We start from the raw sequence: 25,522 nt of genomic DNA, 5'->3' as shown, positions 1-25,522 counted from the left end.
ATATTTTACATATGCTGAAACTCTGCAAATTTAATAGCCAGGCGAAAGATAAAATAGCACTGCCCCTGGAAACCTGTTGGTTCATTCCATGTCAAAACACACAAAAGTGGATTTTTGACATCCGCTGTCTCACATTCTTCTGAAATGCATTCTAAATTTATAAATAGATAAGGTTTGCGGACCTGTTACATTATTTTGGAGACATGTAATTTTATCTCAGAAATCAAGATAATTAACTGCACCCAACTTGGATATTTCAATTGGGCAGTATTCATATAATACACTATAAATACAGTACCACATTTGCTGAGAATACATTACTACTTGTTGAACATCAAGAACTAATTTTATATACAGTCTCTAGGGGTGGGATGGGGATGGGGTTAAAGGGATCTGTGGGTGGATTTTGAGTATTTATTTGGCCTTGTCGTTGCATAATCATTAACAGGAATGACTTTGGTCCAAATTGAATGTTGGGTACTATATTTAAAGAATAAACTATGAATTATACCCAATTAAAAAGTCCAATTTGGGTGCAGTCAATTACCTTGATTTCTCAGAGATAAAAGTATATTTCTAAAAAATAATGTGACAGATGGGTGTGATGGATTGCTATCTGACTTGGAATGACGTTTTTTTTTGTTTGTTTTGTTTTACGTTGTTCTCAGGCTTTAACATGGGAATTCACTTTACACTGTTTTTGTCTCAGGGAAGCCTACACAACTTCTTAACCTAGACACCTTACAGGTGAGGACAGCTAATCAGCCTTCACAGTGACTCAGCATTCATTCATCTTTCAACAGTCAGGTGACATATTTCATTCATGTTATGCTTCGTGGAAGTAACAGCAAACTGATACAGTGTCTAAATCCAGTGATTCAAAGGCATTGACATTGATAAAACTGTATCCCTGTCTAACTATGAAATGAATCACAAAGACAATTACTCTTAATTATTTGTGCACTGTCTAAATTGAATTCCAGTGTGTCGTTGCATTTAGAGATACAGAGCATGATACATCTGAGGCCAAAAGTTTACATACACCTAGGCTATAGACATTCAAACTTAATTTTCACAACTACACACATTTCATGTTATCATACATTTCCTGTGTTAAGTCAATTAGGGTATCTACTTTATTTCTATAAGAGGTCATTTCAAAATAATAGATAAGAGACAGATTTATTTTATATTTTATGAACTACATCAGATTTTCAGTGGGTCAAATGTTTACATACACTTATGTGTTAGTATTTGGTGGCATTGCCTTTTAATTGCGTAACTTGAATCAAGCACTTGGGGTAGCCTTCCACAAGCTTCTCACAATACTTTGCTGGAATTTTTGCCCATTCCTCCTGACAGAACTGGTGTAACTCAGTCAGGGTTGTGGGCCTCCTTGCTTGGACACACTTTTTCAGTTCAGTCCACAAATTTTCTATGGGATTCAGGTCAGGGCTTTGTGATGGCCACTCCAATACTTTCACTTTGTTGTCTTTAAGCCATTTTGTTACAACTTTGGAGGTGTGCTTAGGATCATTGTCCTGCTGGAAGACCCTGTTGTGACCAAGTTTTAACTTTCTAGCTAATGTCTCGAGGTGTTGCTTCAGTATTTCTAGATAATCCTCCTTCCTCATGATGCCATCTATTTTTTGAAGTACACCAGTCCCACTTCCAGCAAAACACCCCCACAACATGATTCTGCCACCCCATGCTTCACAGTTGGGATGGTGTTCTTCAGATTAAAAGCCTCACCCTATTTCCTCCACACACAGCGCTGATCATTATGGTCAAACAAGTTTTGTTTAATCTGACCAGAGAACACTTCTCCAAAAGGCTAGGTTTTTGTCATGGTGATCACCAGCAAACTTAATTCTAGCTTTCTTATGCCGGTCTTGGAGTAGGGGCTTCTTCCTTGCACGACAGCCTTTCAGGCCATGGCGATGTAGGATCCTCTTAATAGTAGATGTAGATACTTTGGTAACTGATGCCTCCAACTCTTCACAAGTTCCATTGTTATTGTCTTGGGGTTCAGTTGAACCTTTCAGACCAAAGTTTGTTCTGCCGTGGGAGTTCATTTGTGCCTCCTTCCTGAATGATGCAGTGTTTGTGTGGTCCCAAGATTTTTATATTTGCAATCAATTGTTTGTACAGATGCTTGTGGTACCTTCAGTTGTTCAGAAATTGCTCCTAAGGAGGAACCGGACTTGTGGAGGTCCACAATTTGTTTTCTGAGGTCTTGGCTGAGTTGCTTGGATTTTCCCATGGTATCAAGGGCAAAAAGGCAGTGGCTCTAAAGGTAGGCCCTTAAATACAGCCAAAGGTGGCAATTAACTCTCAATTAACTCCTAATTATGACAATTGGCCAATAAGAAGCTTCTAAAAAGTCATTACATCAATTTCTTGAATCTTCCGGACTGTATAAAGAGACAGTCAACTTGGTGTATGTAAACTTTTGACCCACTGGAATTTTGATATAGTGAATTACAGCTGGAATAAATCTGTCTTTGATTGTATTAAAATTACTTCTGATGTGAACAAAGGAGATGCCCTAATTGACTTGCCAAAAGAAATGTATGGTAACATGAAATGTGCGGAGTTATGAAAACTTGAGTTTGAATATTTTAGCCTAGGTGTACTTAAGCTTATGGCCTCAACTGTACATGATACAGATAAATGCAGGTTAGCAGCACAGTGGTTCATATGTTCCCTCTATTTGAGGAACTTGTAAGCCCTCTGCAATCTTGTATTAAATGTGAAATGACCAAACTGGGTCATTGTACTCATTTGTAATTCAGGCTCAGTAAAGCACCCAAGATGCTGAGGGTGCCTTTCCAAAAAACACATCAGGAATGTGGGTCACATTGGCAGACAAATGACACTGAACTAATCATAGAAATCAGTCGATCATTGATCAGTAACAGCATTTATATATATTCACACCGTCTCATTTTACAAACTGTTGATAGAGCGTTATCCACAACTTTCCTGACCTCTGATCCTAACCCGATTCTTTTGCATGTGGTCAGTAAGTGGTCCCGATACTCAAAACCAGAAGGTAAAAGGAAACAGCATGGCAAACCCATACACATTCACAAGGAAGGTTGTCAGTAAAACACAATTTCAATGAACTTTGTCATCCACTGCAGCTTTTTAAAGGAGTTTTATTGTGATTTATCCTAATCCTGAATGTTTTGCAAAAGGTTTATTGCTAATTTCACCACAATATTTGTTTTGGCTAGTAAACCAGTACATGGCCCTACTACACATATTGCCTCCATGATCAATAAAATAAATTCTCAATTCCGTATTAGTTTTCCTCTTAATCACATCTGTCAACCACTTTTGCACTGCTGCCCAGGCAGTGAGCAGACCATTGACTCCACATTGTAAGGACCTGCAGATGGTACCCTCACTGCATTTCAATCTCACGGTTCACTGCACCAGTGAGACAATGGTGCAGCTTGCTGTTAAGTGCTTAAGACCTTTTTTTTTTAATAGTCTTGATTGTTCATGCAAAGTTGTGTTTCTGAACTTTCATTTTGGTTCTATTTCTGAAAAGTACATGTGACTTAAAACATGCAATGAATGCATTACGCTTATGCAGTGCTAGTGATAATGAAAAGGTCCATAAATAAATCTTAGAAAAACACTTTATACAGTGTTATTACTCCAGGGAACGGTGTGTGTGTGTTTGTGTGTGTTTATGGTTGAGCCCAGTCCTCCACAGGTTCACAAAGAGTACAACTTGATGAGGGTCTCCACTGAGTGTTTCCAGTGCTGTTTCCAGCGTTCAGCCTGCTTCATTTGTGTGCCGCTCTCCTCTTCTGCCCGAGCTAGCTCCTCCTCATACCGTTGCCTGTAACTCTGTTCTCACAAGGACAGACAAGGGAAGTCCGGTTAAATTTTATTATTGTGAGCATTGACTGCCCACTATTCTCTGACATTTACAGTCTTACATCTTACAGCATTCACAATCTTACATCTTATCAAATGTCAAAGCTACAGTTAAGGGGAGGAAGAAGGCTTTTGCTACTGTAATGATGTTTTTGCGCAAATTACTATATTAAAACTACAGTAGAGTCTCCCCTGAAGGTGTTTAAACCCCTAATTTAGGCCACTTCACTACTGACCTCAATTATACAGTAAGTGCAAACATTGCAGTTAAGTGATGCATCCTGCTGAACATCTTCAAACTTGGTCATGGGACACCTTGTGTATTCTGGTTTTAGTTCCAGCCACAATTGCAACCCCTGAATTGTAACAAACTGTTAATTGAGTAGTCAAGCCTGTGGGGATTAAATGCCCTGCTGGGGGGCTGGCACATTTGTGGCTCATCCTTGAACTACCTGGTAAACGACGTCCCGTGCTTCATGTGTGGCCAGGTGACCCAGCGTGGTTTTGACTGTAGTGACTGAAGCCGTTTTTCTACAGGTATTTCCCACAGTCTCGTCACCCTCTGTCTCAAAGTAACACACCCCTGGCCAGGTCCTGTCAGAGGCAGTCAGACTTTAAAACTTTTTCAGATAAATGTTTTCCTTCCTTTTCTCCAAAAATGGATGATATTCTAAAATCCAGTACTTTTTATTTTTTCATTCACCTTGGTGATAGCAGAAAAATATTATCTGATCTTTAGAGGTCAGAAATTTAACGTTATCCACAGTAGTTTGCATACAGAAGAGATCTGCAAGGCATTTGGAGATTTTAAATAAAGCATGGTTTACGTGCAGCATGGAGTGACAAAGTGAATTCACCTGATTCCTCTCTGTATCTGGGGCTCTTTCTCCTTCAATAAAACTCCAGATTCTTTCTGACGAATTAGCATAGCGAGGGTTTCCTTCTTAGTTTCTAAAGGACAGGAAATGACAGAACACCAGGCTGCAGACTGACAGGTTAACTGTTAACTTAATACAAAGCATAACACAAATGTCAGTGATAAAATAGCAGAGAAAACCATTGCACAAACCAGGATTTAAAAGAAATGCACCCCTTGTGTATCTTCACTATAATGTACTAAGCTGTACTTACATACAACATAAGGTATTGTACTACTGTGGTTCTTAAACATGATAAAATAACAATATATCATATATTTCCAAATAATATGCAGACCTGTCAAGGACACTATTCTGGTCACATGCATCATTATATACATGCCATTATGCACATGTAAATAAAATAAGGGGTGGATCAGAGGAAAGATATTTGCTCTTTAAGTAGGTTTTGAGCTCGTTTTAGTTTGGAAACGACTCTACTATTGTGCATTACTATTTAAAAATATACATTACACTGTGCTATACTATGAGTTTTATTTGATCTTGGGGGTCATAAATACTGTTGTGATAAACTCAGCCTCAGAGTGTCAGACTACTGTCAGCTTGCCGTTGACAGATACTCACGACCAGCCTGGACCTCATCAACAGTCAGGAGATTGTCCATCTGAAAGAAGAGTTTTTCTGTTGCTGAGGCCACCATGGCAACAAACTCCTCACCGTGTTTCCTCACACATGCCTGAAAGGAAAGAGTCACCACTGTCACCTCTGTCAATGCACTGCTATTGCACAACCATGACACTGGCATCATCCAACACATTTAATCATCCAAATCAGGTATGTAGCAGGAAATTTAGTTAGCAAGCAGTCAATCTATCTTGGAATAGGTACCAAACGAGACAAACATTTAGTACCCGTTTCCTCAATTTTTCCTAACCTCAAACTCAAGTGAACTTGTTGATCTCTCCCTGCAACCCTTCCTGCCGATGCCAGGAGGAGATGGCAGTCACGTGAATCGGGGGATTCACATGACTCCAACTCTCACTATTTTCCACACTGCATACCCACCGCCAATTATATGCTGCCCATGTAGTTAAAGGATAACAAGTTCAGCATATTCTCAGTTTGTGCGTCCGCAGACGCCTGATCTGACCATAGCCACACTTTTACAGTAGACAGTAGAAGACAACTCAGTAGTGTTATTGTTGCAAAAGGAGGGTACACAAACAATAATGTTGACACCTATTCTTCTGTGAAATAAAATTATTGTTTTTCATTAATTCTGACATTTATTCTTTACATCCTTGCCTGGTCATTTTTATAAACTACATATATATATATATATATATATACACACACACACATACACATGTTCTGTAGTTACATATTATGAAACCATGTCCTGTACATCATTTTTGCATAAATGACTTCTGATTTGTTTTTGCATAAGTGTTCTGTTATCCAGGTCAGTGTTTATACCAGGACTGACCTGCAGTTCAAGCTTGAACCGGTGGATGGTGTTGTCCTGCTCGACCTGTCTGTTCTCCTCAACCACACACAGGCTCTTCAGCTCCTCCTCGTGGGCAGGGTGTCCCAAGCGCACACACAACTGCTTGCTGTGCTCCCTCTGCAGGGCAATCATACAGTCACAAAGGCATTCTCACAGAAAGCATTGTGGGTAGTGGAGTCTGCAGCCTGTAAAATCGGTACCTTTCTGTTCTCACTCCCACACTGGACAAGCTCCAGGCTGTGGTAGATCTGGACAGTGTCTTGGCTTAGCTGCTCCAGGTGCTGTTCCCCAAGGTGTGAGAGCAGTAGCATGGGAACCTGGGACAGGTGCTCCTCAGAACGGCTCAGCTGCTCCTTAAAGTCTGAAACAGAGCCAGAGGAAGAGTGGTCACTTCCATTCAGCTCACCCCGTGGCTCTATACAAAACAGTCAAGATAGTCCAGGCACATTCCTGTAAATCACTCCCCACTCTGCGTGTGACCTGGGGGAGAACAGCATCTGAACACACAAAAACACAGACCCATAAGTAATTTTTTTGACTGATAAAAAATCAACTTTTATATCATTTTGAGAGGCAAAGCACTTATTTCTGTGTTTAAATGTGCCTTCATAATTTGACATTCAACACTGCACACACACACACACACACACACAATAAACTCCACTCATGCCCTTGTACATCAATCAGTGGTGGCAGAAGGCCAGGCTGACCTTGCAGGCAGCCATTGTGATACTCCCGTGTTTGGCTCTGATAGATCAGAAGCCTCTTGTTTATCTCCTCAGCACACTGCTCAAATGTCTCCTGTAGATGCTGTGGTCGTGTGACTGGCCGACGATCCTTCTTCTTGTAGAACTCCTAATAAATGTCAGTAACAAAATGCATAGTGTATTTAATAATGGCTCTATTTAGTAATATTCGACAAAATGAATGCAGCAAACCATTTACAAATTATTTACTTTATATGGAAATAAAACTCTTTGTATGAAATTTGAAATGTATTTATGAAACTTATTGTTACTACCTCAGCTACAGAAAGCAGAAGATCATTGGCCTTCCACAAAATGTTAGTGATCAAGCCATTAAAACCCATGCTGAAAGAAAAACACAATCTATTTAACATGTCACAGAAGACACTACAGACTTTTAATGAAGTACAATGAAAACAATGAAAACAGAGTGAAATTAAGTGCCACTCACATGCATTTTTCATCTGGACTGGTCCCAAACACCTGGAATCTCTTGTCGGAGCAAGAGAGCTTTGACAATCTTTGCACGCTATCACACACCAGACAATTAATCAAATTATGACAATTGCAAGTACCATCATACACTCTTACCCAAAGGACTGAATAAGAAAGCTACTAATGCAGTCATCACATGCAGAGTTGAAGTTCTTATAGCACAACAATTTTTGACAAGTAATTTAAGTTCCAGGTTAAATGCTAAAGCAAAATATTTCCTCTGATTTATAAAGTACTTTGGGCTTTGCATTGCATTTTTGCATGAAATATGCTCTAAACATAATATTATTATTATTATTATTATTATTATTATTATTATTATTATTATTATTAATAATAATAATAATAATAATAATAAACAATAAAAATAACAATAATTATTATTATTATTGTTATTTTAATTGTTATTATTAAGATATTATTAATAAATGTCCAAGGAATTAAACATGATATTGGAAGGTACAGATAAATACTATAAAACTTGAATACACTAAACTCCATATGACTGGCCTGCAAAAAATGGTTTCCCTTTATCTGTAGGTAGCCAAGTACACTAAGTACACTGCACATTTTGAATACCTCTTCTTCAGAATAGTCTTCCACCATTGTTCTCTTATCCACGTTATGTGAGAGTGTGTGTTAACATCAAAACAAAACTTGCAGAGGAGGTGACCTCTAACCTCTGGGAGCTGACTGACTCTGCAGACCTCCTGAGCTGCCTCTCAAGCAATGGCGCAACAGGTGTACCCCCTCCGCGCTGTCGATGCCCTGCAGACATTGCAGCCAGTCTGTCTGAAAAGAATAAGTCAGAGAATCCCAGATACAAATGTTCTATCTTGCAGTGAACCCAAGGTGCTCATACCAGATGCTGATCTAACTGTATCTGTCATTGGAGCTCATATCAGACACTGATCTTACTGTATTTGTCATTGGTGCTCATATCAGACACTGATCTTACTGTATCTGTCATTGGTGCTCATATCAGACACTGATCTTACTGTATCTGTCATTGGTGCTCATATCAAACACTGATCTTACTGTATCTGTCATTGGTGCTCATATCAGACACTGATCTTGCTGCATCTGTCATATCAGACACTGAACTTACTGCATCTGACATTGGTGCTCATATCAGACACTGACCTTACTGTATCTGACATTGGTGCTCATATCAGACACTGGCCTTACTGTATCTGTTATTGGTGCATATATCAGACACTGATCTTACTGTATCGGTTACTGGTGCTCATATAAGACAATTACCTTACTGTATCTGTCCTTGCTACTCATATCAGCCACTGATGTTACAGTGTCTGTCCTTAGTGCACATAACAGACACTGATCTTTCTACAGTGTATCTGTCCTTGGTTTTCATAACAGACTGATGTTACCTCTTGTAAGTGCCAGGCCTCTATCGGATGATTCTGTGTGGACATCCTCACTGGCCTTCTGTTTGCTGATTCTAAAGACAGATGATAAAAAGTGTCTAAGTGTCTAATTTCATGTTTATTCCCCAAGTCTTTTCCCAGCAGGAGCCTTCCCTCCTTCACTGTTCCTGGCTCCATCCCCTCACCTCAGCAGGCCCCGGACCACGCCCATGGCAGCATCATCTGTGATGGGCACACCCATGCGGCTCGGCTGGAGGAGGCTGTCAGTGGCAGGGCTGCTTGGCTTGTCCTGCCGGCGGGATTTGGGGCGAACTGCCACTGCAAAGGCGCCCTGCAAGGGGGAGTCTGGCCTCGGGACCGACACTGAGGGGTCCTGCAGACAAGTGAGGAACACAACCCCCACAATTCCTCACATTTCATCCCCCCATTGCAAACAGGGAAGTCTGTATATCATATAGAATGTGAATAATTTAAATTGCACCTTTTCAACAAGTCATGCTGATAAAAAATGTGATAAAAGCCAGATCATTCCCTCCTCGAGGTCTCTTTTCAGGATTGATGGGAAACATTACAGTTTTTTTTATAACAGTTCTTACATTTACTCGTTAGATAACATTATGACAAAATATTCCCTCAACAGTCCTAGAACATTCGTTGTTCCAAAAAGTTCTGTAAACGCCACAGAAAAATGTTCCGACGTTGTACGTCGCAATCTTATGGGTAATATCCCCAGATGATTATGATTTAGCCATGAAAAACATCACAGATGTTAAGAAATCAGTTACATTTTTTTTAATGTTCTGAATTTAATTATTGAAATGTCACGTTTGTTCAACGTGTTCTGAGAATCGAAGTTACATTAAGTACAAAGTTCCACAAAGGCTTGTTGTAATAAGAAAGTTACAGAGACCCTGATGCTGTGCAGAGAAGACATAAGAACTGTCAGATCTTGCATATCATTTATGCTTCTAAAACAAACTTTCCATTGTGTGACAACCCTTCAGTGGGTCTTTGTTAGGCCAGACAAATACTGACCAGATGATGATCCACTGGGATAGAATTGCGCACTTCTTTATGCTTAAATTAATTATTGCATGTTTTCCCAGTCTCTCTAAAGACAGACTCTCACACATGCACTCACCAGAGAGCACTCCAGGTACTGGCACCTTTTCTTCAGCTCCTCCATGATAGAGCAGGCAAGAGTGTTCACGTCATCTACCGCCACCTTCAAGGATACATGTAGAATATCACCCCATTACAACGACCCCTAAGAACAAATATAATCAGGACTGGAATACAGCCAACACATTTAATGCACCTCAGCAGATTTTATGATGCAAGAGAGTATTACAGCTTTCAGAGTGTTTGATCTAAACATATTTTAGTGGGATTTTCAAAGAATTAACAATTGTATAGTACACTACATAAGAAAAATAGAAGGAATCAGATAAAATAACTGTCAGATATGCAGTTTTTAGATTATCGCCTTAGAGAGAGAGACAATATAATTTCATAGGACAAACTCTCTTAGTCCACAACTTATAAAGTAGCCTGCTTTCTTTGACTGTAGGAATGCCTGCTATCTCTCTCTCTCTCTCTCTCTCTCGCTCTCTTTCTCAGCTGAGAGGATGTGTGGAGGGCTTTCTCTGTCTTTCTGCCTTTTCAGTGCTCTTTAAAAAAAAATCCTGTCGACAGTAGGTTGGTTTAGTTATTGAGTATTGTTTATTTAATTGATTAAACTGGTGTTAGGGTGGTGTGATTTGGTTGTATGGGTTTTTTAGGGGTTTTGGGGGGGTGGAAAGGGAGGGGTAGGGCGTGATAGCTTCTCAGTCGGATGGGGAAGTGCAGTCCCTCCGGCATGGGTTCAGATGCGTGCTGGACAGTAGTGCCTCGGTAGAGGACATGTTGTTAGCAGTCAGGGAACAGGTGGACTGTGAGCAGATTTACTCAGCATCTAGGATGAACAAAGCCATAGTAGTTTTCCTCAAAAAGGAAAACTTGGTGGCTAGGATTATAGAATATTTGGGTAAAATAAATTTTTGTGCCAATAGCCCCACTTTAAGCGCTGGCCACTAAAGTAGTTTTTTCTAACGTGCCCGCCTTCATAAATAACAAAGTAATTGAAAGAGAATTGGCTAGGTTCGGAAAATTCACCAACTCGTTAAAAATGATTCCGTTGTCGAAAGTTCATACATGGTGTTTGCATCGACTGACAGCTTGCGCTGCTTCAAGTGTGAAGATAATGGCCACAAATGGTTTGCTCGCTCGCACAAAACCCAGCCACAGATAGGGCATAATGGTGAACATATGTAAGAAGCGAGGCTTATTATGGAGAAGGGAAATGAGGACAGCGCTACGGAGGCGAATTATGACGGAGCCAAACAGACGGCGGGGACTGTGTCAGCTTGGGTGTGCAAGGAGCCGGGGGAAGGGGATGCTCTGGGAGTGGAGTTAGCGTCTGGTTCGGGAATAGGAAAACCCAGAAGATCACTGAAGAGAAGTGTAAAAAGTGAGGTAAACGCAAAATTAAGGAAAAAGAATGGTGCAAATAAAGATATCTCGGTTTTAGGGGGGTGAGGCCAGTATAAGGGATAGAGGAAAAAGACAGAAGAGTGTAAATTTAAGGCAGGGAGTGTAATTTCAGCGGCCCCAGAGGATGAGGCTGAGATGGGGGAAACGGAGTTGGGTGGAGTAGGCCCGGAGGAACGGGTGGAAGATGGACAAAGATGACGGCGGAATGTCAGATTCTTCCTCAGTATCTGAAATGTCAGCTAGTCAGATGGGAGATGGCTCAATGTACAGTATATGACTAAGGAAATGAGATGAGATGCTGCTGGAGTGCACGGAGGCGGGAGAACTTCCGGCCAGCTGTCGCCGGGCAGTCCTCACTTTCCTACTGAAAAAAAGGGACTTGTGTTCATTGAAGAATTGGTGGCCGGTGGCACTTCTTTGTACAGACAATAAGAATTTGTCCAAGGCCCTCGCCAATTGGCTGAGGATCCACTTGGTGTAGCTGGTGCATATGGACCAATCATATTATGTTCCAGACTGCTACATAATGGACAGTTTGTTTTTAATAAGAGACATGATGGATTTGGCACGGTGTGATCAGGTGGATTTTGGGATGGTCTCCTTAGATCAGGAGAAGGCTTTTGACCGGGTAGATCACAATTACTTGTATAGCACGTTAAAGGCTTTTGGGTTTGGGGAATCTTTTATATCTTTAGTGCGGCTGCTGTATAAGGGTGCATCATGCTTGGTTAAAGTGGGAGGTGGGTTGAGTAAACCATTATGAGTGGAGAGGGGGATATGACAGGTATGCCCATTGTCTGGTAAATTGTATACCTCAGTGGTAGAACCTTTTTGGCAATGGTACAAGGAGGTTAAGGGGGGTGTTAGTCCTAGGGACTAGTGCTTCTAAGGCGGTAAAGTTGTTGGCATATGCTGATGATGTAACAGGTGTTGAAGGATAGCCTCAGGGCTTATGAGAGCATCTCCACAGCAAGGATTAACTGGGGGAAAAGCAAGGCATTGACATGTGGGTCTTGGAGGGGGAGATCCCTACCACAGCTGCCGAATAGCTTACAGTGGGGCCAGACAGGGGTTATTAGGGTTTAATTGAAAGTCTTAATATCTACATAGATAATAGTTGTTGAGGTCTGCCAGTTTGGAATTAGCATTTTTAAAAGCAGTTCCAGTTCCAAGCATAGGCCAACATGGTATGGCTGACAAGTATCACTTCTGTTGGTATTCAATAACTGAGCTGAATGGCCTCCTAACACATTAATGTTTGGTCTTGTTAGAAAGAGGCTTGTGGTAGGGTGGGCGTGGTTTGGCGTGGGCTGTAGAGAGAGTGACAGGAGCGGCTCTCGGATCCAGCGTCACAACTGTACGGCGGAGGTAATCAGCGCCGATAATTGTTAATTGTTTGATTGCACTGATTGCCTCTAATTGTTTTCAACAGTGAGTCTGGGGTTTTTAAAAGGCCGAGACCGGGAGTCTTGAGACAGCTGACGCCGGAAAGAAAAGACTGTTTGTAAGAACGGAGAAACCTGTGTCTGTGTAAATTGTCTAAAAAGCTGGTCGGCTAAGATAAACGAGCATGAAGTGCTGAAAGAAACTGTCTGTCTCCCGTGAGTGTGTGTTGGAAGGTAGGAGGGGTGGCACTCATCTTGCCACAAGGCTAATACCCTGAATCTTCTGTTGTGGTTTTCTTGAGATTTCAGTACGTTGGGAAAAACAACCTGTGGTTTGGTATCTTCTTTAATGAATTTATTTTGTGACTATCACTTGTCTCTGTCTGTATCATTCATTGTTTAAGGCAGTTGAACCTTAATCTCTCAGGTAGCTGACAAGTTTTGAGAACATACAAGGGTTTTTTGTATTAAACTGACTTCTCAACCATGCGGTAGAGCTGACTTTGACAGTGAAAAAAAATCTGCCCAGCATCCTGATTGGTGTGGGGCTCCAACCCCCCTTAATCAATCTGCATAAAGAGTATCTTATTTCAACACTGTTCGGAGCAGCAGTTCCCGCACTTTCCCCACTCTGACGACAGAGGCAGCACCACAAATCACTCCCCAAAGATTAGGGCATAAAGCAGGAATTTGGCAGGTAAGGGATAAACCATGATGTTTTTCAGATAGAAGAGACCTTAAAGAATAGGAATATGATATTAAATATCAAAAATGTTAAAAATCCATTGTGCCAGAATGTTACAAAAACATGCTCAACCATGCGGTTGATATGTCGGTAAGGGGTAGAAATGACCATGAGGCAGGGCAGATGTTAGCATAGTAGTTAGTATGGTAGGAAGATGTTTGAGTGGAAAAAGTGAACAAATACAATGAAATTAGATTATATTACTAAAACACAATATTATCCTATTACATTATATGTCAACATATGCCTTAGTATGCACATATATGTTAAGGGGAAACATGTAGTGCAGTGTATTGAGATCTCTTCATTGTTTCATTCTTAGTGATGGACACCAAATTTTTCTATGGCAGAGGAAAGGGTCCCCCTTGATCCAGAGGAGTCAGACACAGAGGACAGTGATTAGGACTTTGATTATCCTGACTATGTGCCAAGGCACACAGGTGACACAGTTGAAGAGTTACAAATCCCTGAGCTTAGTGACTCTGATACACACTCAGACAGTGCCCCCAGGAGAAAGGTAACCAAAAATCAGCTTGTGCAGGTCACAGATCAGTTTTCTGTTACCCCCAAAAGTGCTGAGAAAAGAAAATTGTGGAGGAAAATAGTGGGGGGCGGACCGATTCTTTTCACAGTACCAGTTCCTTCGAGTTGATACATGTAAATGTATCGAACCTTTCGAACCTCTCGAGCTTTGATACTTTTTCTAAAAAATGGCGTCAGTTTCTCCGTGACACTCCGTTATTGTACATGCACGTTTGACAACTAGTGCTGCACGCCCCACCAAACTTCTCTTCAATGCATTACCATTCATCATGTATAAGTTTACATTAATAAAGATAAAATATTCATTTTAACACCTTGATTCTGCATCCTTGTATGTAGGTAGGCTATGTAAGCTCAATATGATGTTACAGAAATGTGACAGACCAACGATTTGTCGTTCTTTTTGAGGGGCAAGTAGCAGACGTCCTAGTTCGAGAAACCGGTTCAATCGATCTCGTTCAGTGAGTGCAGGCTGCCTGTTTTGACTCAAGTCCGATTCAACTCGCTCATTCATTGACGTCCGATAGTTTGAGAGACCGGTTCATTCAAACTCGTTCAGTGAGTGCAGGCTGTCTGTCTTGAGTCAAGTCCGATTCAACTCGCTCATTGGTTGTTCCGTTTGCTATGCTTCGAGCGCTGCACCTACCGTAGCAGGCAGCAGTTCTGGAAAAATGCAGGGAGAGTCCGATTCATGAGCACTCGGATGTTCAACAGGCTGACCCGGTACATACCGGACACTAAAAAGAGTCGTTCAAAAAGATGTTTGTTCATTCTCGTCCATCACTAGAGGAAAGTGGATATCACTTCAGTCAAGTTTCCAGAACCTATACCTGTCATGGTTTTGGGTGTTATCACCATTTCTTTTCCATCCTGTGTCATTTCTTCATTTATTACGGCCATTGGTTTTGTCCTGCGCCTTTTCTTCAGTTATTACGGGCTTTTTCCTTGATTGAATTATAGGCGTGCAAATCTTTGTTTACGATTTGCACCTGTTGGCGCTCTATTTAAACCCCAAGCAAACCATTAAGCCTCGCTTTAGTGTCACTTGCGTTACACGAAAGTCGGTAACTTAGTCTGTTTGGTAATAGATTCTGTGTTTGTTCAGTACTAGATCAGTTCCTCTTTTACGTCCTTTGTTCACGCAAAGAGTTACTGCAGAACTGAACTTGGCAGTGATTGGATTATGGGCTACAAAGTTAGCACCACTGTCCTTGCTCCTTTGTACTACTCTCTAGTGATTCTTTTGACAGTTCCCTGGGCGAGGGCTGTTTTATTAAAGTTTTCACGTTCTCCTTTCTTTCAGACTGTTGTTTTGTTTTACTCAATACTCCTTAAGCCTTAGTTTTTTCACCCTGTTCTCGGGCCCCTAAAGCTTTTTCTTTTGGATAGTCTCCCCTAGGAGTATTGTTCTTTTCTTTATTTTTTTTCCCCTATCCTTTTGTCTCTACGAGACTTAGTGGTTATTCCGCTCAGGTGGATAGCTTAGAGAATCCCTGCTCAGTCGCGTTTGGTCTCCAAGATTCCTCACTCCCTCACAATACCCCCAGAAATTATTAAGGTTCAGACACCATTATTTTACTTTTCCATGCTATTTACTGATGAAATGGTGCACCGCATAAGTGAGCAGACAAACCTCTACTCTGCTCAACAGCTTGGATTTCCCATTAAAACAAATCCAAAAGAGATTCAAGAGTATTCAGCCATATTGCTATACACAGGTGTGTTCCCGTTCCCGTCCCTGGAGGATTACTGGAATCCAGAGAGCCGCTTTGCTCTGGTTGCCGACATCATGCCACTACGCAGGTTCCAGGCACTGCGCATGTTCATCCACTTTGCTGACAATGCAGACTGTGGAAACACTATCGACAGGTTCTATAAAATCAGGCCCATTTTTGACATGTTGAGAAGACAGTGTCTTCTCCTCCCAGCTGACCAAAAACAAAGTATCGATGAGGTCATGGTTGCCAACAAAGGCACAAGAACAGGAAATCTCAGACAATACAATCAAACAGTGCCTGATTTTAAAGCAGAAATGCCATATGACGCAGTATATGTCAATATATACAGATTTGTGCACCTAGCCATTGTAATTGATGGGAAATTTACAGGCCAAAAATATGTTGATGGAGTGTAAAAAAAGCAATAAACTGTTTGAAGGTTTTAAAGAGAGATTAATATGACTGTGTTTCAGGAAAAATGTTCAGAAATATAGCAATTTGTGAATAGCATCTTTTACCATAAACTGACATCTCAACCGTACGGTAGAGGTCTATAATTTCTTTTAAAAAAAAGGGTCAAGTTATGAAAAAAACTGTTAGACATTGTTATTTGGTGCTCTAGTGATAGGTATTTATGTTTGAATATTTTTTTCATCACCTATTTCAATGAGTGTCAGTTAAAGGGTTAACTATCTCTGTTGGTTTTAGTAGCTACAGCATTTCTAAAGAATTGATATTTAGAACTCTTGATGTTGAAGTTGGCGTTACCTTTTCCTCAGAGTCAGGTCTGGCACATGCCTTCATCATGCTCTCTAACTGCATCAGCATGTCATCCAGGTTCTTCTTCTGCATGTTGCTCTTTGTAACCTGTGAAACAGAGGAACAAAATTGCACAGAAACTGATAACATGGAAAGTAAAGCTAAACTGAAAAAGTTCTGAAATGAAATAGTTGTTACTGACATCAGTGTTGGTTTTTTAACCAAATGGAGGTGGTGCCCACTGAAATTGTGAATGAAATGTGCACATTACAGTTGAAAATGGCAGAAGGTAGGTGATGCCAACATGCATCATCACACAGATACAGTTGTATGTTTGTGTGTGTGGTGTGTGTGCGTGTCAGGGGGTGGTGTTAATAAGAAAAAAGCGTCAATCAGGGCGGTTTAATGCTTTGTGTCTCTCCATTAGTCAGTGAGGATTGGTGTGTCCCCTGAATAAAATTAATTATAGTGGTCCCGCTACATTGTCACTGCATTTTGTGACGGTTTGAATGAATTGAATGAAAAATTGGGGTGCCAGTCAGGTCTGTCTCCTGACATATAAGATCAGCTTCAGTCAAGTCAAACCCACAGAACCGCGTTAGACCGCATGAGGGACGATTACTACCTCAAACTTTGCATTGATTAACACAGGGATTCGGAGCTACAGCTGCGCACAGACCATTTTTCCAACTCACAGTCCGCCGCCATTTTTGACTTTGTCACCATATTTTTATGGGCTGGACCATGTAACAGCGGAAACCAGGGAGGTAATCAGTCTAAACAGGCGTGGTTAAGTGCGGCGCTGGGGCAGCTAAGCCCAGGTCATCACACTCCTTCCCCCTTGTGAAAAGCCTGAACATGGGAAGGCTTTATTTATCTGAATCTGAATCAGCTTTAACATTCTGTTGTGACAGATCTGAGGCAGGGAAACCATGGAAATCTTCTTCATCGCTCTCCTCTTCAAAGATTTCAAGGACACGGCGACACTGTTCCCTTTCCAGTTCCTCAGCTGAAGGGTAGCAAGTCCGGCTACATTGACGACCCTAAGGTCTTCTCCAGTGTCTTCCAACACTACCTTGTAGTTGAGAGGACCAACCTGGCGGACCACATAGTATAGACCCTTCCATTTGGGTGCCAACTTTGCAGTAAAAGACTTGTCTGCCTTTGAATAAGGGTGAGTCCAAAGCCAGACACAATCTTTGTCAGCAAAAGTTCCATCCCTCCTTTTCTTATCATAGTTTCGCTTCTGACGTTGCTTTGCCTTCTTCAGATTCTCAGATACCATTTGTTTGAATTCTGTTATTTGAGTGGCTTTTGAATAGGCAGGCATATCAGGAGAGCAAAGGTTTGGGTTGAGAACCACATCCATGGGACCTCTGATGTGGCGGTTTAAGTTGAGCTCTGCTGGTGTTACTCCAGTAGACTCATGCACCGCTGAGTTTAAAGCAAAGCGAAACTCAGGTAAGTACTTATTCCCAGGGTCTTGTGTTTTTCCTCAACATAAGAAGCAATCATGGTTTTTAGGTTCTGGTTTATTCTCTCTGTTATGTTTGTTTGTGGATGGTATGCTGAAGTCCTTTTCTGTTTGAGATTCCACTGCTTGCAGGTTTCCTCAAAGACTGAGGACACAAATTGTGAACCCTGATCTGAGAGAATGAATTCCGGCACACCCCAGCGTGTTAGGATTTCTCTGTTCAGCAGTTGGGACACTGACTTTGCTGTAGCTTTTCGAAGAGGAAAGAGCTCAACCCACCGAGAATAGTAATCCACAAAGACAAGGAGGTGCAGGTACCCATTGGAGCTTCTTGGAAATGGTCCCATAAGGTAAACCCCAAGAATCTCCCACGGACGTTGGACCACTGTATGCTGCAGTTTACATGGAGGCTTCCTGCTCTCAGGTTTGTAGAGTTGACATACTTGGCAACATTGAACATGATGTTTCACATCTAAGCTCATCTTGAGCCAGTATACAAGGGCTTGTAACTTTTTGTATGTTTTAAATCTTCCCAGATGGCCAGCTAAGGGATCCTTGTGGAAATTATGGAGAAGTTGCTGATGCATAGGTAAGAGGATGTATACCTGGTACAAGATTTGATGAGGTAGCTGTACCACTCTGTAGACTTTGTCTTCCAAAATGGTGAATCTTGTAGAAGGACTGACAACCACTTCCCCTGTATTCATGATTTTTTCGTACAGGGTGTGGATGTCAGAATCCTCCTGTTGAGCTTTTCAGATGGTTTCATCCCATATTTGGATTTCCTTGATCATTTCCCACTTGGAAAAAAGTACTGTGGCACATGTAGTTAGCTGCTGTTGGAGGTCGTCAACCGGAGCTCTAGACAAGGCATCAGGAACCGTATTGTATTTACCCTTACGGTACTCCACCGTAAAGGTGAACTCCTGGAGGCAGAGTGCCCACTGAATCAGCCTAGTGCTGGGCTTTTGATTCTTGAAGACCCACACAAGAGAGGAATCAGTCACCACCGTGAAAAATCTCCCCTCTAAGTAGTATCTCCATTTCTCCAAGGCCCAAACGACAGCTCTGTGGTGGAGTAATTCCGTTCGGCCTGATTCAAGCACCGGCTAGCAAAGGCAAGGACCTCTTCTGTGCCAAGATCAGTCTGTTGAGCTAACACTGCCCCTAAGCCCACATCACTGGCATCAGTATAAACAACGAAGGGAAAATTTAAGTTTGGATATCCAAGGATGGGTGGGAACATCAAGCGTTCCTTCAGTGCCTCGAATGCTCTTTGACACTGGGGAGTCCATAAGAACTTGAGAGCTTCTGCCAGCTGAGAGAAGTTGGGCACAAATCGATGGTACCATCCAGCCATCCCAAGGAATCTCTGTAACTCCTTGATGTTTTTGGGGACAGGGAACTCTTGGACTGCCTTGGTCTTCTCCCAATCCACCTCTACTCCAGCAGAGGTAACTATGTTTCCCAGAAACTTTAGAGAAGTCCTGAAGAACTGGCTCTTCTTCATGTTGACTGTGAGGTTTGCTACTCTTAGTTTGTCCAGGACAGCTTGGAGGACATAGTGGTGCTGTTCCAAAGATGGATAATATATGATTATATCATCTAAATACACCTGACAGACCTTTCCCCTCAGTTCCCCCAGGACAAAGCTCCTTGAGCTGCTGAAAGGTGACTGGTGCGTTCTTAAGCTAAAAGGCATGACCTTGAACTGGAAAAGTCCAAAAGGACAGATGAAGGCTGTCTTTTCGCGGCTTTCTTTTTCCATCTGGACTTGCCAATACCCACTATTGAGGTCAAGGGTAAAGAACACAGCAGACCCAGCCAGTGACTCCAGGATCTCTTGGACGTTTGGTATAGGGTAAGAATCAGTTTGTGTGGCTGTATTCAGCTTCCTGTAGTCCACACAGAATCCTAGCTTTGGATCCTGTTTCTTTGGCACCAGAACAACCGGAGCTACATAGGGGGAGGTTGAAGGCTCAATTATGTCTTTGGACAACATCTCTTCTACAAGCTCTTTGATTACTTGGAGCTTGGATGGTGAGACACGGTATGGTTTTTGTTTGATAGGTATGTCTTGAGTGAGGAAGATTTTGTGAGTGAGAACATTTGTGCATCCCAGGGCAGAGGTGCACACATCTGAGTTGTCCTGCAGCTGACTCAACAAATGTTTTTCCCACTCTCATCAAGGTGAGCATTCTCAATGGCTCTATCCACCAAATCTCTGCATGGTGTCAGTGGAGTAAGATGACAGGGAGCAACAGCAGAAAAAAAACAAGTTGCAACTTTGAGCCAACATCAAGCCTCGCCATGGGTTCACTCAGGAATTGGAACTTCTGGTTACTGTCCGATTTGAACCAGTAGCTATTCTCAGAGACATCCAGCTGCAGGCTGGTAAAGAAGATAAAATCAAGTCCCACCAATGCAGGGAAAGCAAGGCTCTGAGAGGATAGAAGAACACAAGGTACGGTCACTGTTTGATTTTGTAGTGTGAGTGCCACTTCACTCCAACCCAAAGGTTGCCTTCCTCCCCCATCTGCTAAGTACAAAGGACCTCTTGTCCAGGGCCCAGTTGTTCAGAAGTAATCTGATTGGATTTTGGCTATCGGACTGGATCAAATCTTGAAAATAGGCTGTTCAAAAGAAAAAAAGGATTCTGAAATCAGATTAGATCACGTAATCCAGTCTTGGTTTTGATCTGGATCAAACCTTCAGTATGTGTTGTTCAAAAATTTTTAGTAGGATTGGGATACCTTTGATCCAAAAAATCAGGATTATCCTGATCCCAGCAGAAGGGTGGATTCAGGGTGGATTTGAGGAACAAAATGTAATATAAATGTAAACTTTAAAATTGGTCAAATAATACAACATTTGTATCATGTAGTATATATACATTTATTTATATTTTCACTTGATTTGTTTAACCGTTACAGTGATAAAGTAGACATTAGGCTATCTATTAAGCCTTTCAGTACAGTAAAGTAAAAAAGAAAGGATTTTGTCCCCTTAAAATAATCCCCCAAACAGCTGTTAATATCGAACAAAAATAATATTTAATTTAAATGTCGATTATCACTGTATATTAATTACAATGACACAATCATCAGATATGAACCAGTCAAAAGTAGTTTCTAACAATTGCATCCCTTATTGCACGTCCAGTCCCTCATTCTGAGAGAACGCCGGAGGTTGGTCTGGGTCTTCAACAGGCTCAGGTGCATCATAAACGTCATCACAGAGAGGGACATTGCGCCTGGTAGTGATGTTGTGCAGGACAATACAGGCAAGTATTATGTTGCTCGCTCCCTGTGGTTCCACTCTCAAGTAGTTAAGGCATGCAAAGCACCTCTTCAGCACTCCTTTTAAATGCTCAATTGCACATCTTGTTCTGCGATGAGCAGTGTTGAAGCGTGTCTGCTCAGGTGTGTTTGCTGCAAGAAAAGGGGTCATCAGCCATGGTAGGAGTGGATAGGCACTGTCTCCTAATATGCCATCCGGTCGGTTGGTTTGGAGAGCTCTGTATAGAGTGCTGTCCCCCAGGATACATGCATCATGGACAGACCCAGGCCACTTCACAACGCAGTTTGTGATGATGAGGTCAGTGTCGCCCACAAGTTCGATGTTATTTTTATTTATTTTTTTATTTAACCTTTATTTACCCAGCATAGGTTCGCTGAGCACGGATGCTCTTTTGCAGGAACGCCCTGCTTCACACTCATACACATTCACACCTGGGAGCTGTCCAGTACTACCACAATCCTCTACTGTTGGCCACTGAGCAGCTCAACTGGAGGGAGAGAACATTTTTTTAGCCAATTAAATCGGGATGATTAGGTGGCATGTTTTTGCGAATGTTATGGGATCTTTAATGACCACAGTGAGTCAGGACCTCGGTTTAACGTCTCATCCGAAAGACGGCATCTCCTACAGCACGGTATCCCCGTCACTGCACTGGGGCATTGGAATTTTTTTGAACAGGGGGAAGATTGCCCCCTGCTGGCCCACCAACACCGCTTCCAGCAGCAACTCAGTATTCCCTGGTGGTCTCCCATCCAAGTAATAACCAAGCCCACACTTGCTTAGCTTCAGCCAGTCGGCAGGAGCAGAGTGCATGGTGGTATGGCTGCTGGCATGTTGATGCTGTGCCTCCCCTTTCGGCTGACGTACTCCCACCTCTCCCCTCTCACAAGGTGCTTGTATATGCACATGAGTGCAGTTGATAACCCCAATAGTATTGGGTATGTTCCCCAAAAGAAAAAACTTGTGCTTGGTCTGGGCAATCTGGTCATCCTTTGGAAATTTAACAAACTGATTGACCAGGCTGGCCAATGCGATTGACACAGCTTTCACCACATCACTCACAGTTGATTTGTCCACTCCTATATTGTCAGCAACAACCTGGTAGAAAGTCCCAGATGCACAGAAGCACAGAGCAATGAGGACCTGTTCTTCCACAGACAGACCGTGACTCCTTTGGGTTCCTCGTTGAAGTTTTGGCCTGACAAGGTCTGCAATGTACTTAATATCAGCATTCCCAAAGCAAAACCAAACATACAGTTCCTCAGTGGTGTATTGCTCCAGTGGTTTTGTACGCTCAACGTACACCCTTTGACGGTATACTCTCCTACCAAAACGGTGGTAGCGATGGACAATACCTGCCCTGTCAGTGCCTCTCTGTAAGTCCTCTGAGAAAGGCTGAATAAGATGGCTGTGTAATTGGTCTTTTCAAACACACACCCATTAAACATCAATTAGCTGATGTGCTTTGGCTTGTGTTCAATTAAATCAATCATGCCCAAGGCCTATAAACTCTATTGAACATTTAGCCTTTTTATGATTTAAAACACGTGTTCAAAATATCCACAATGATTTTGTGAATAATGTATATTTCTTTGTTTTTATTTATTTGTTGTGGGTCAGATGAGGGGGCCTGACTGTTTAAAAGAAATTGAAAACGGAAGGGGATGTTTGTATTGCTTTATTGTGCTGTTTTCTGTCTCTTCAAATAAACACTTAACCCCTTAGCGCACATGCCAAATCTTGCCAATCCTTGCCCATTTAGGGGGTACCCTATTTAAAGCTTTATAACTCCAGATGTGAACATCACAGAGACTTGAAAAATGGCTTACATGAAGCAAGACATTTGTACAATTTACAATACTAATGCTGATTAGTTTATATTCATAATTCTGGAAGAAATAAAGTACCACAAATGCAATTGTCTAGACAAAAAATCAGAAATTAGTTTGCACTTTTTTAGTTTGCAATGAAATACTGAGAGATTGCATATATACAGTAGGCTAAACTATACATGTGCTGGATCAAAAACTTCTTGGCCACAAGTTCATAAAATCTAAGGGTGGATATGTAGAACTACTATAGACATATGAAGCAAAAACTAAGCAGTGTACCCAGCGTCCCCAAATCTATCCAACATGTCTAAATTATGCATTGCTGTTAATCACAACATATTCACGTATTTCACTACAAATCAACTGTTTTGACTCAAGAAAATCACTGTTGCATCATTTTCAAGTCGGAATAACAAGCTTTCAGTCAGTACAGTGGTCTAAAATATCTAGGGGTCCAGAAACATATCCAAAATCTCTCCAAAAGTAAATAAAATGCTTTTTGTCCATTATGTAACATAAATGAGCCCCTTACGAAATTTTAAGATGGAACATTGCTATCAGGTTAAAAAATAATGCAAAAATATTGTCACACAATGCGGTACAGTACCTAAATGTGTAATTAACTCTTGTATGTATTTATATACTTTGTACTCTCGTATTTTTTCTTGTATGGGGATGGAACGACAACATGAAAACATTTTTCAACCGTCCACCACGTTTTGGCAACGCTCCAACTCTCACGTCAACACTGTTGTATGCTTCACAAACACTATTACACTACTAAATAACACTTACATTACAGTGTGAAATATCCACATTATATAATACCACTAACCTATTTAAAGACACTCAATTTCAAAAATAACGTGTATAACCGAAGTATTTTGAGCAGTAATACTTACATAGCAATGATAAAAATCTTATCTGTTTTCAGTAGATTTAAACAGAGACAGGAAATCAAGTATATAGTTCTATCCGCTCCTGTCTTACACCAGAAAACTATGTCAGCTAGGTCTATGAGCAAACATATGGCTTCGCTATGCTCAGAAGTCCTCAATAATAATAGTATTTTCCAAGAAATTTCGAAAAATCATTGACAAGGTTTCATTAGCAGCGTCTTGGTTTTACTGCTACCACGTGAATGCGTAATTGAATGCGATGATAAGAAAATTTCCGGTTACGCTGACCTATAAAACGCTATTCCAAAAGAAAAAATTAGATATGTTATACATCGTTAGAAAGCTTATACTCTCATCTACTGAATAAATGAATTGTCAATCAAGCCAGACTGTACTAAAAAGGGCAACGACGCTGTAAACAACAGGTGTGGTATTACGCACAGCTATTTTGGAAGGTACCCAGGCATCACACATGCGCGTATATTTCCCAAACGGATTGTCCAAGACAATATATGACCACTCAGTATCAAAAGGGACATCTCTATGCGTAAAACCAATGGTAAGGTTGTATATCAATCAATCATGACTGTGAGAAAGCCATCCACACATATGGCCTGTCCATGTACTGCATGCTTATACACACAGGGCCAAGTGACTTGAACATATTGAGGAAATATTGGGTAGCATCGCTTTGGAATACATCTTATTTAATTTCGGTGAGGCAAGATAGCCTATATTGTTCGTAGTACCGTAACTTGGCGTCATTTTGATATCAATACTTTTAATGGCAGGCCTGGATTTTGGAAGTCTGAATGAATGAGTTATAGACGGTGTATGTCTTGTATGTGTGAGTAACTCTGCATTGTTGTACGTTGAAAACGTGTTTTTTATGAGATATCATTTCTTTTTGCAAAGCGTTTTATTATGAGAGTGAGAAATGCGAAGTGACCCTGTAAGAAACGGTTGTGGATTGTGGCTATCCTTGTGTGAATTTGTACAGTCTGATGAGCGTGTACCGTTTAGCAGTTTCGGTTTGCTGTATATGTAAAACAGTGGCTGTGACAAAGGGTGCGGTGGCGTAAGTGCAAACGCATCAGAAACGCAGGTGAAATATGGCCAGTGTATGTACTCATGGATTTGACGGCCATTACAACGAGCCTTGATTGACAAAAGAATCAGCAAGCCCATAGAATTAGAGCTCCCTAGGTCGCAACTTGTGTACCCTTCTGTCCTGCTCCGTTGTCTGTTATTTCGTGGAGATGCACTTTTAGTGTTTGTACGGTTTATAAGGCATTTTGATAGGCTTATCTGCAGGTAGGAATCCTCTTCGCTGTTTTGCTAAGCTAGAATCGGAAAACTTGATAGTGGAGAATAGGAGCAGACGCATATGTCCCAGCAGGCTTTGCATATGAGAAAATAACAACAGT

General features: G+C 41.4%; 1 protein-coding gene across 2 annotated transcripts in view; it reads right to left on the bottom strand.

The window, feature by feature from the left end:
- Positions 1-3,145: 3,145 nt before the first annotated feature.
- The window catches only part of ccdc180 (coiled-coil domain containing 180), an 89,277-nt gene continuing 66,900 nt past the window's right edge, over positions 3,146-25,522 (bottom strand). For both annotated transcript variants that reach the window (XM_035429967.1, XM_035429977.1), the window contains 14 exons: positions 16,600-16,698; positions 10,050-10,133; positions 9,094-9,281; positions 8,912-8,982; positions 8,201-8,312; positions 7,477-7,554; positions 7,301-7,370; positions 6,990-7,134; positions 6,480-6,640; positions 6,259-6,396; positions 5,397-5,508; positions 4,752-4,845; positions 4,347-4,488; positions 3,146-3,864 (listed from right to left, as the gene is read on the bottom strand). In XM_035429967.1, the coding sequence (XP_035285858.1) occupies positions 3,730-3,864; positions 4,347-4,488; positions 4,752-4,845; positions 5,397-5,508; positions 6,259-6,396; positions 6,480-6,640; positions 6,990-7,134; positions 7,301-7,370; positions 7,477-7,554; positions 8,201-8,312; positions 8,912-8,982; positions 9,094-9,281; positions 10,050-10,133; positions 16,600-16,698 (1,629 nt within the window). In that variant the 3' untranslated portion in view covers positions 3,146-3,729. The remainder of the gene's footprint in view (positions 3,865-4,346; positions 4,489-4,751; positions 4,846-5,396; positions 5,509-6,258; positions 6,397-6,479; positions 6,641-6,989; positions 7,135-7,300; positions 7,371-7,476; positions 7,555-8,200; positions 8,313-8,911; positions 8,983-9,093; positions 9,282-10,049; positions 10,134-16,599; positions 16,699-25,522) is intronic.

The sequence above is a fragment of the Anguilla anguilla genome, chromosome 1 (genome assembly GCF_013347855.1).
Source record: "Anguilla anguilla isolate fAngAng1 chromosome 1, fAngAng1.pri, whole genome shotgun sequence".
Taxonomy (NCBI): Eukaryota; Metazoa; Chordata; class Actinopteri; order Anguilliformes; family Anguillidae; genus Anguilla; species Anguilla anguilla.
The sequence above is the reverse complement of the archived record's forward strand: the minus strand, read 5'-3'. Positions and strand labels throughout refer to the sequence as shown.